Source organism: Idiotropiscis lumnitzeri, chromosome 9 (assembly GCF_059441095.1).
Source record: "Idiotropiscis lumnitzeri isolate Australia: NSW breed Sydney's pygmy pipehorse chromosome 9, RoL_Ilum_1.0, whole genome shotgun sequence".
Lineage (NCBI taxonomy): Eukaryota > Metazoa > Chordata > Actinopteri > Syngnathiformes > Syngnathidae > Idiotropiscis > Idiotropiscis lumnitzeri.
Window position 1 is genome coordinate 13304001 of NC_142399.1, and position 12162 is coordinate 13316162.

Here is a 12162-nt window from a genome sequence, read left to right on the forward strand (position 1 = left end):
CTGCTCCTGTGGTCCTATTGAAAGCACCTGGCTGAGCATTCAGCTTTGTGAACTGTATGTGGCCCTTCAGTCCTGTTTACATTGCTGTGAGGTTTCACAGGCAACTAGTCACAAAGCCAGGGCAAGGAACACGCAGAAGCTATGGTTTTGGCATGCTATGATAATGAGCAGAGCAAATAAATATATTACCGTACCATCAGTTTGTCTTTGATCAACGACATCCCATCATGGTGCTGGTGACAGTTTTCCCGGGATACATTGCTCCTTCTTTCAAGCCAATTACAACATCTAAAAAGAAGCATTAGATGTCAGAAGTGTTGCCCCCTGGCTCTGGATCCAACCGGGTGCCCACCCACTGTGGCTAGCATCCAAATATGCACAGCAGCTTTCAATACAGTAGAGTAGAGGGGAGGAAGAGAGCAGTTGGTCTTGACCATACTAAGAGAAGAAAGGCGGGGGGGAGAAGAAAATCAGGCCACTGTCACTACAGATCCTTATCGTCCATCCGCAGTCTGTAAAGTGACTGCTATAGTCAAACTTGTGTGACAAAGAAGGCTAAAAAAGAAACGAGTGACATTGAAATACTGCTCAAGCATTGAATTAGCTCTGCTTGGTTGAGTTGATGCCCCTTAAACATATGCTGCTGTAGCCTCACATGCAAAGAGAGGCGCAGGACGACTGCTAGTGCCAGCTCCTCTTCACTTCAGCCTTCTCTTCCACTTTGTGTTAAACAAGTCTCGAGTGCACACATGCAACTCCGGCTCCTTTGATAACAACAAAATACATTATTAGGCCAAAGGTATTAGTCATCAGTCAAGTAGAGTCATTTTTGTGTTTCGGTACTAAGATACTAGTATGTTGGTTTAATGGTATGCGTGATGTCAAAGTTCAACCAGAAAAATGAGGCACAGCACAAGTAAAAAAAATAAAATAAAAATTATGATTTCCAAAACAAAGCACAATGAAATGAGGGACATGAAAGAATGTTGGAACCAATTCAGATTCTACCACGCTGTTAGAATAAAGGAATCCATGACTATTACACCAGTGTCCCAATCAACATGCAAATGACCAAAGTGTTGTTCTAGTTCCCCAAGAAAAACATTTACTTATGAAACAAATTCCTTTAACGTCTGATTTATAAGTCTGTGAAAACAAACAGGAATAACTTCCACCTACCAATGTGTTTCGTCAGTGCTTTTACAAACAACAGTCTACAGACTATAAGCAGACGCTAATATGTCACAAGTCAGACAGCTGGCAACATAAAAGGAGCCGACGGAAAAAAAAGACACTTTCTCACGATTGATAAAGGGCTGTTTAGGGAGAAAGTTCCTTCCTGTGACCAAAAAAAACAAAAAAAACAGCAGATACCCACAAAACTTCCACATTCCCTGACAGTGCTTCACACAAAGCAGAGCAGCACGACACAAAGCAACTTTACAATAGCGGCATTATTCAACCTCATGTACAAAAGTAGATTAAATAAAGGTGGCTCCCTTGTCCCCTAGAGTCGAGGATTTAACTCCCATGTAAAATATACTTTGCTTCTTCTATTCACTTTGACGTTCACATGCTGGTGGTGTTCGCTGATGGAATTGGGTGAAGGTGTCTATGCCCGCAATATCCAAATACTCGAACATGCACGATGGCTGACCACTTCGTGGCACATCGGTCATGGCTTTGCTCCACTGAACTGGCTAATTATAACCACCCGCCATTAGAAGCAAGCATTTTTTATGCATTCATTTAAGTCATCTGATGGGTATTTTCCTAGCTTCCATTTTAATTGAGATAAAGCCTCCAGATTATGTTGAGGGATCAAAAGTAGAAATATGGTAAAATATTCAAACATGTTTGTTATGAAACCATCACATTCATTTGTGCAATATTGCACTGTAAACCAAATAAACATCAGGAAATTCACACTTTTTATGATAAAATAATAAAAGAAAAAAATGAACAGTATATGAAAACAATACCAAATAAAGACAGAAATACCGCTTTACAGGCACACAAATATTTTCCTTTAATTGGTTTTCTGAAATGTTTTGCAACAGAAAAATAAATGCAGTAGCAACATTACACAGGGATCGCTCTGCAGGCCTCACTACTTCCTCCCCTCATGGTAATATTAAACGTCTGAAAATAACTGCGTGTTTAGAAGTAAACCATTTACCGTTTCATCCATACTTGTTAGTTCTTGACTGCCTCAAGGGATAAAGGTGTCAATGACCAAAAATAAGTTGCTTGGTGTATTGAATGTTCACAGAAAGGAACACGTCCAAATGATTATTACATTTCGCTCTATTGTCTTGTGTATATTGAGCTGAAAGATAAGACAGGATCTCTAGAGACGTACAACAAATCTGGTCAGCGCCATCACACGGCCTTTCTTGCAACTGTGGGAAGGAAGTATGCACATCAAATCCCCTCTTCTCTCCTAATAGAGGCCGGGGTGCCATCACAACGGTCCCCATTTTTGAACCGGTTGGAACACACGGGCAGGCTCAAGTTAACTCAAAGATTCAAGACTGGTCCTTGGACTCTTCAGCATCGAGGTTAAAGCCTGGCCAGTGCTTATTCACTCCATTGTTGTTGCAGAATAGACAAAACATTGGCCGGGTCAGCAACTTCCAGCGGCCTTTCCCTCCTCCAACATTCCTGATACGGACATTAATGAGACCCTAAGAGATACAGATGTGTAGGTAATTCATCATGGCAGGGCACACTTTGTCACATTTTGGTAAATCCATAATGCATATGTGTGGGAGAGCATTTGGAGTGACAGCGACACTATGAATTGATTGGCTCTGGAATACAAAGAATGCTCAAAAACTCTGACGAGTGGCATTTGGGCCGCTGCATCAGTGGATGGAATTTGGTGCTTTTGTTGGTTTTGCAAAACTGCAGAATTAGTTGCCGTTTCGAGTTAGTACAGCAGCAGGGAGGCCCTCAGATGACCTCATTTTCACCTTTGCTTATGATAAGTAAAGCGCTCCGCAACATAACGTCATGGTGCCATCTGTTGCGTGATTGAGTTTGGACTCGAAAATTATGTGGGGAAGAAAAGAGTTCAGCTGATTGATGTGGCAAGATAGCAAAAAATAAGAACACAGAGTCGCAAAAACAATATGTTGTGCTGATTGACTATCCTCGAATAGACAAATAAACACCTCCCCTAAAGTCATCTTTTTTTTCCTCAGCAAATAACCGAAACGTACATTTACAACGGTCAAGATGCAACTTTGTCAAGAATGCTCACGCTTTTGCGCCAATATCAGCAGGTGCATCTATATTACGTGATGTGTGGAAACTTAAGCATTGGACAATTAGTTCTGCCCATGACTGCGCTTCAATATTGATAGGAAGTGTGAATAAAAGGACACACAAATAGAAACTGTTAATGTGAGGCAGTTATACATTCCATTCCCGTTTTAACACGCAAGGACCAACTCTCTGTTGACCAAGCACTGGATGGCAGCATGTTTAGTTTCACGCTAGCTCAAGCATAAAAGTCTCCGCTCAGATTGACACCTTTATTTCAAATGCTGCCTAGCACTCTCCACGGGTCAAGTAATGTCACTGTGTGAAGAAATACAGTTTTCATTGTCAGCTGGGTCGACTTCAACATGAATGTAGAGCTCTGGCTGTGGAAACGAGAAGCCACATTTTCTCTCTCTCCTCTGCAGTCACACCTTGCGTGAGCAGGCTGGGATGGCAGCAGGCTCAAACCTTTAACCTCCCCTTCAACGCGCCATCCCAACTTCTTTGTCTCGCCGAATCTCTGCCGTGCATCGCCAGAGGTTGACAGGGTCCTCACCAGGGATGTAATGACAACCACTTGACATTTTTCATTATACAATCTGCTCCAACAAGCAAAAGTTCCCCTCTGGCCATCGCACGGCTTGTGCCTGGCACAGAAATAAGGCCCTGGTTGAGTGGCACAATTTCAACCAGAAGTTACAGCTAGACAATTAAAAGATGGCCGCTGGTTAAAGAGGCTTAAGACCCACGTAGACAGGAACATGACGTTTACATGCAGTCAAGATTCGGATTAAGGTGAAAATGACGGTTTCGGGATAACACGTTTACACGCGTGAGCGGACAGTTACTCTCGTATACGTCAATTGGAGAATTCACGATCTAAACCGCAATATGCAGATAATGTCACAGCGCAAATAGACATAATAACTGTTTCTTACTTTATAAACGTCAATAAAACATATTAGATTCACGTCACTTGCTACAGTAGTAAATCATTCAGTTTCCTTCTTGCCCCAAAAGTGTGGTTCTGTGCTGCTTCTGAGTTTCTTTTAAAGGCGATGTTTTGATCACATTTACATGACATTTGGGTTAGAAAATTGGGAGCCAAGTGCTTTTGTTGGACTTATTAAAAATATAAATATGCACATATTCTGTTTTTTTCGCATGTTTACATGGCCATTCAAAAACCGAATATTGACAATATTCTGGTTTTAAACGGGTTATTGGCATCTAAATGTAGCCAGTTCATTGTCTAAAAATGTTCCAATTCACCTATAAAATAAAAAAAAAACAATACTTGAGCAAGCTTTTGAAGATTGTCATTAACTTAGATTGAGCCGATCTGTTTCTAGCGTACTCTTGCATTTTGTGCACCCTGGAGTTGAATTTTATACATTGTGCAAAGCTACCTCAACAGACAGTTTTGTTTTGTGTGCAGAAGGACACAAACCATAATCCTCTGACTCTAAAAGCACAAGTTCCTTACTAAAGAACTACTGCCACCCCTAAGTATATTCTTCTGAAGTATACTCTTTGAGGCTTAACCATATCAGCAGAGCCAGATTAACCAACGCTTACTGTACACAAATAAACCAGCAAGCGGCATATGACGACACAGAATATGTCCTGAAGCGATTCATACTGTAATAGGCCATGAAATCCAATTTCGGCATGTCACATAAAGTGGTCAAATGGAGGCATAATGCACAAGCTGTTAAGACCATTAGACTGATTGACATCTTCTCAGCTCCGTTAAAATATCTGACACTGACATTAGCGCGGCTGTCTTGTGATACCATGGTGTTGTCAGCCTTCATCTCAACGCACAACCATCTGCTATTGCTGCTTCATATATTGAATTAATGATCATCAGCATGTCTGCCTCACAGTTGAGAGGTCTCCGGTTCAAATCGCACCTCAGGCCATCCAATGCGACGTTTTTACACTCCCGTGCTTCACTCGAAACTCTGGCTCCCCCCGCCCCAAAAAGACACACATGCTGGGTGAACTAAATTGTCTTTGATGTGAATGTGAGTGTGCTCTGTGATTGACCGGTGCACAAGCTAGAGAGCCTTCCACCACCCACCGAAAGTCAGCTGGGCTAGGCTCCAGGTCACCTGTGACCCTAATGAGGACAAGCAGTATTTGAACATTGGTTGAGAGGGATAAATGATTAACAATATTAAAATCTGATTGATAAATACGGACAGCACATTTTCCGTCGTTTTTTCAGAGTGTAAAGAACACACTGCTGACTCCAGGTGGAACACATGGCCAATTCATAACAAGCACCACCCAATGACAGCATCTGCTTTGCCTGACAGTGAAAACTGGGCTTTAAATCTTCCATCAATCCAGACTGCAATCAAAACAAAAGCTGACAAAAAAGATGAGAACGTCTGGCTCTCACAACAGAAGCAGGCAGCATGTGATCCGCGGCTGCTGGTTGGTTGGTTTTAAATCAACAAGATTTGGTTGGGGAGGCCCTATTGCGACGCTCTGCCAGCCAGCCGGTCTGTTGGCCACGAACAGACTAAGTTTCCTGATCCTCATCACATGCAGAGGGTGACGGAGAATTGGGGGGGGGGGGGGGGGTGAGAGGTTGGCTTACCATTATACGTTGCAGCTTTATTTGCCCATAAAAAACATGATGAGTCAGCCCAGCAATAGCAAATAACCTAACAAAGGGGGTACAGGCCAGAGAATGGTTTCCCAAAAAGACATACCTGTCAGGTAATTTCCCATAAACAACACTCCCTTCACAGCTCTGGGTTATGATAACATCTTAATAGGGAAATAGAGTGTCTCAAACACACACAAGCAGTGTAACACTAGAAGGGCGTTGACAACGCCTAAGGCCACAAGCCATCCTCAACAACTCTGCAATGATAACTTGAAAATCCCCAAAGGCATGTCACAGGAAGCCGTCTCTCTGCCGAACCTGACAGGTGTCTTATTGTTCAGAGGAGCACGTTGTGCACGTAACATTATTTTTGAAAGGCATGTCTACCAGCTTCAACTATCCATTGTCTGTTTATTCACGCAGAAGGTGTTTGTTTTTTTTAGAAATAGATGACAACACAATTCCACTTCAAGGGCCCGTTCATCACGCGACTGGAACAGAACTTCATTCAAACTGAAAAACCTTTGCCTGCATTTGCTGACTGTACAAACGCATCGCAACGGAAATGCGTGTGTTTATGACAGTTATTCAGTCACTGTGTCCAATCTTCATTTAAGGTAGGTTTTTAACCTCCAGAGGTATACAAAACACAGACATTCCAAGGCAAAGTTTCAAGTACGATTGAACATGAGCATACACATATTAACTCCAACTAATTAGGAAGGCCACGTAATGGAGGTGTCTCGTTTCAGCCACCAAAATATTACTTATCAGACATCAAACTATGACATTCATTGTGCTTTAATGAAGGTACTAAATTGGGAATAGGGAAAAAATATGTGTGTTTGCTTGAAAAGCTGAGACGGTACTGTGAAAGCAAAGGGAGATAAATCAGAAAACATTAAATTATGCAACGATAATTTGCATTTGACCTCCAGTGTACCGTTTGAAGATCTTTATTAGGAATTTAGATCTTGTGGAGTTTTCATTTTTTAAAGGAAGGCATCAGTGGGTATGGTTGATTGAAGATAAACATGACTTGACTTGTTTAGTCTCTCGGGGTGGGGGGGGGGCATTGGCCACATAACCATTCAGCAATAAGACTTGCACGTTGTGTAGGGGCAACTGACAGACTATAGTCATGCACGACTGAACTTGATAATGGGAAAAATATTTCCTTGACAGTTTATAATGACTACATAATATAATCAAATGTAAAGAAAATAAAACATAGACCAGCCCAAGTTGACTTTTACTGAATAAATAAAACGCACATTTAACTGTCAAATCTTGAAATAAAGGGAATTTAAAGACTGAGATAAGTGTACAACGAAATCTTTGTCGCCCTCTATCGTTTAAAGCGAGCACTAACCCCACGAAACAAACCCCATTCACAAATATTTAAAGGCAGATCTAGTTGTTTTTTTCCCCATCCAAACAGAAAATTCACACTACGCAAAGTACAGCTAGACTAAAAATGATTTGATTTTAAAATTGGTAAAATAACTACATTATTTAAATAGACATAGAGGAAATAATACAAAAAAGAACCATAGCATTTTTAATAGGCAGGAATTTTTGCAAGAGAGATATATCATCCGTCCCATTTGTTTTGAAATATAAACGCCGAAAAGTCACTTTAGCCCCAATTCCTGCCATAAATGTGGAGTTTCTATACCGTTTCGCTCTCGCAAGCACACCACGCTTTTCAGCAATCACCACTTTCTCCGTGGTTCATATATATAAACCATATATGCTCAGAATGTGGTGCAAGGGAAAAAAACTCATTGTCTTACCTTACATTGAGAATGTCGCCAGTTCACCAATAAAGTATCCTTATCGGCCTAGCGCCAGTTGTGACAGTCCGGCTCGTACCTTGCTTTCTCTTTCAGGCTGATCCTTCAGACTGAAGCGAGCTCAGACATCCAGCAGCACCTCGCTTGGCGATGACAGAACGCCGGGAGAAAGTCCCCGCCCACCGGCACTCCTGCTGCCCAGTGTCGGTTGGTGAGATAGTTTATTTACACGGTCCTCGTTTTGAGCAAGATAAATTCGTACTCTTAAACATCAATACAAATCGGTAGTGTTAACGCATAAACTGACCCTATTATTACTAATCACCTTTAGCCTATTTTAATCAGCCCCAAACTGTGTCGATCTAAATCTCATCCAAAAGTATTCTAAAAGCGGAATAAATCATCTGCCAGATAGGGTATGTGCTGATTTAAATATTGTTCTTATTTACACTATTCCTTCAAATTCCTTTGAAAATTATCAATTTACGTCGAAGCGAGAACTACTGAGAGGAGATAGTCGGCTAAACTTCTTTTCCCATGGGGCCCCACAAAATAATGACGTTGAATTTTTGCGACACCTGTTGCCATAGCGACGACTGAAGCTCGAAAACAACCGCTCACGTCAACTTGTAGTTGTTATTTTAATCATGATGATCTTTTATTATTCATTCTCATCGCAATTCACAAATGAATAATTTATTTAATTGTTTTGGCTGAAGACAACGCATACACTAATCAAAATACCTTTCAAACGTTTGTTTTCATTATTTCATTTTTTTATGTCATACGTTTTTCGCATTTCTTATTATAAATATTTTTTTTAATAATATGCCTTTTTCTGTAAGTATAGTAAGGTATGATGTAGTGTAGGAAGTCATAACAATGACAAACACATTATTAAACTAATAATATATGACGCAGTTAAGATTTTCTTTGAGGTGGCAGAATCTATATACAGCTCACATTTTGATCGACACACCTGAGCGTGTATTTACTCTTTTTGTCAACCTTTACTAACAATTTACGCTCGAAAAGTTAATAATTACCGGATATCCGGGTTGATGAGGTGCCCCAATGCTTTTTTTTCGACGGAAGGTTTTCAAAACTCCGACCACTTGAACGCAACATTAGCTAGCAATTGGCTAGTATGCAATATCGATGTTTTTAATTGCTGTATGTGTTTTACCCACGTCACTACTATGATGTCTAAACAACCGGATGGGAACGCGCAACAAGAGACTCTGTTTTCATTTGAGGTTTTGGTGGAACATATTCGAATTGACAGCGAAAACAAAATCTCCGACGAGCTCGCTGTTGGTATTCGACTACTGGACTTCCCAACGCTGCTCATTTATCCGCCTGAACTGAAAGGAGATGATACAACTCAGCACGACAATAACAAGCGATGGGTTTATTCGTTTAACAGAGGCAAGTCGTGTTTCTTCGAAATGAATCTAAACTCTCTGCATTCGCAACTCACCAAAACCCCTCTCTATGTTATGATTCTGGATTTGAAAGACGAAATACCTAAATTATTAGGGACGTCCATCATCTCGTTGGCTGCTATAATGAACAGAATCCGACATGACTCCATTGACCACGATGCTGCTAGTTGCTCATCATATGGAGAGAGGGGGGTTGTGTGTATAAAAGACCTTGCAGATGAGCCGGTTGGAGTTATTTCTCTGAGTTATAAACTATTAACTGTAGGAGTTAGTCTACCACCGCGTGTGACAAAAAACATCCCAGTCTACAGAGAAAAGTGTGCTCAAGAATGCATCATAAAGAAGAGAGAAAATAAAAAAATCCATTCTGGCTCTATGAGCGTTCATTTGTCCATGCAGGACACTTCCGATGACAGTGGGAATAATATGGATAAACAAGCTACGTCGACTCGGACTGAATTTGACCAAATTCCTCACACAGTCCAAGAGCAAAAGAGTTTTGATGAGGACCTAACTGTGTTTTGTCCCCCATGTCTTTACTATTGCAATTCTGGCAAGGAAAAACATGAAACCCAAGAAAAGGGGTACAACACAACCGCTGTAACACAGAAAGACACATTCTCTGAAAATGAAAGTGAAAATTCCTTAGTGATGGACCAGGCACTGCAAAATGTGCCAAATTTATCAGCAAGTGTGGCTATACAAGTCCATGAGGAAGCTCTGAGACCGCTGCCTCTCCTTAATGCTCTTTTTGTCGAACTGTCACAGTTAAATGTCCACAACCTGCATCACCGGCATGTGTCAAATCATCCAGACTTGGCTTGGATTTATAAAACACCTTCAACTGCGGCTTCAGATGGACAAGGGACTGCACCAAAACCAAGATTAGAGCAAGAAAGCAAGGTGGGACACAGTCTTCATTCAAAACAATTGCATTCCCCCAGAATTCTTTCTCCAAAAAACATGAAGGCTGAACCCAAAGGACAAATACCAAACAATCAATGTGAGACCTTAATTGAGAGGAAAGCACTCAAGAAAAAGCTAGTATACAGAACAACAAAAACATACAATCTAAGGCGACAGAAAAACTGCATAGTGGTGAAACATCTGGACTGTTTAACATCACACACGGCCAATGAAACACGATCAAGTACAAGTAAAGGGAAGAAAACAGCTAAGGTCAATAGTTTGATTCCCAGAGAAAATATGAAGAAGACTCAAAACATGGAAATTGTCTCAGTTGTGCAGGAGACAACAAAGGCAAAACATGATGGACCCAAGTTTGAAAGTCCGAAGGACAGAGAATCTCCATCCAGCTCTCTCCTTTGTGTCGATGATGATGATGATAATGATGATGATGCCGCCACAAGCAACAAGCTTCCTGACATGATCCTGACATGGACTAAATCAGAGAGCCAAAATGTCAAACAAGACTCTTGTAAAAGTAGTAGACGTAGTAGCCACAGATCTTCAGTGTCAGATTCCGACAAGGAGGAAGAATACGCAGACGATTTCAACAGTTTTGAGGCCAGTGATGTAGACACCGCCATTAGTTCAACACCTGCCCAATCTAAGCCTTCAAAGCTTTCTTTACGCCGTGGATTCCACACTTCAGATTCTGACTCAGAACCCGTTAAGGAGAGACACCACCTACCTGCACCCATTCGAGGTCACAGCCCCGTACAGCGAGTTCTGAGAGGCACGCACCTCATCCGGCCTCGGACACGAGACTCTGCACTCAGCTTCTCTTCTGATGAGGATGGATCAGCCTCTGTTAAACTGGTGCCATCCAAGAAACAGGAAAAGGAGGAGGGATCTGAAGCCACGTCCGCAAGGGGCCAAAAGAGTGAGCGCAGCAGACTCGTTTGCCGAGGGTCTTCAGACTCTATGTGCTCTGATGCACTGGATCCTGAGGAACTGGAAGATAACCTTGGATCCCTGGACTTCAGAAAAGAATATCAACATATATCTGAGCTTGTGGCCTTCAAGCTTCCTGGTTACACAATGTAAACAATGGCTGTAGATAAATGCGGGCCTCATGGGCTACTAGTATTGCACGTAGTATTGTTTACACATGTTTATATTTATATTTGGAATAAAGACAATGTAGAAAAGGCTCAATTTCTTCTTATGTCCTAGCTATTTATTTTTTTGTTTATATACATACACTACAGCAAAAAGTTGGGATATTCAGTTGTCATTTGAAATTCCAGATGAACCTAAAATGCAGGAAATCTTTGCAGGTGAGCTTATTTTGAACTCTACACTTTTAAATGCACAAGTCCAACTGATCAATTTTTTTACTTTTTTTACACAGCTTACTGCATGGCTGGAACTAACTAATTACTATCCTGTTTGAAGCCTTGCAATAGCAAGGTAATGTTGAAAAAACATTAGGTGTCTCCAAATGTACACAGCATAATAAAGAAGGATGTTTAAATACAAATTTTAGTTCAACCAGGAAATATGTTTATATTCATGGATCAAGTGACTTGTCGTTCAGGCCCTTACTAGAGAACAGCATGTTATAAAAAAAAAAAGTACTGAAACATTGAAGAGTTAGCCATGTAGCCAGCATTCGGAAGTTAAGAGAAGGTCAAATGAAGTTCACCTGTAAAAATTATGATCAGTTTTACGTCTGCCCTAAATTTTCCTTGAAAACTGAATACCCCTAACTTTTTGTGAGTTGCTTACTGTATATGGCAATTACTTTCTATGAAATAAAACACCAGGCAGCAGCGAATGCTGTAAGATGTAGGAAACGCAGTTAGGTGATACTGCTTTTCACAGACAGGCCTTTCTGTAATATCCAATGACTGTTTGGCATTCACACCTGTCGTGGGATTTGATATGTTACATAAATACAGTTCCTATTTGTGTAGTGTTTAATTTCAGTTTAGTTTCAGTTTATTATAGAAAGTAATATGGCACGTGTATAAAGTGTTTTACGTCGTGCTGCTTCATCATTTTGCAGTACTGGTATACCTCAATGGGAATTGTTTTTTCTTCCAAGTATGTATTTCGTGACTGA

The 12162-nt window shown here is 40.9% G+C and overlaps 2 protein-coding genes across 5 annotated transcripts in view; one reads left to right on the forward strand and one right to left on the reverse strand.

Annotated features, from left to right (window-relative positions):
* sipa1l2a (signal-induced proliferation-associated 1like 2, genome duplicate a) overlaps positions 1-7829 on the reverse strand; it is a 72253-nt gene extending 64424 nt beyond the window's left edge. For all 4 annotated transcript variants that reach the window (XM_088304528.1, XM_088304526.1, XM_088304527.1 and 1 more), the window contains exon 1: positions 7687-7829. The gene's annotated coding sequence lies outside the window, so the exon portion shown is untranslated. The remainder of the gene's footprint in view (positions 1-7686) is intronic.
* Positions 7830-8749: 920 nt separating this feature from the next.
* Positions 8750-11247, forward strand: LOC148330317 (microtubule-associated protein 10-like). Its single transcript, XM_088304015.1, has one exon. It carries the CDS (start codon positions 8862-8864, stop codon positions 11139-11141), a length of 2280 nt encoding a protein of 759 aa, XP_088160141.1. The 5' UTR covers positions 8750-8861; the 3' UTR covers positions 11142-11247.
* The last annotated feature ends 915 nt before the right edge of the window (positions 11248-12162 follow it).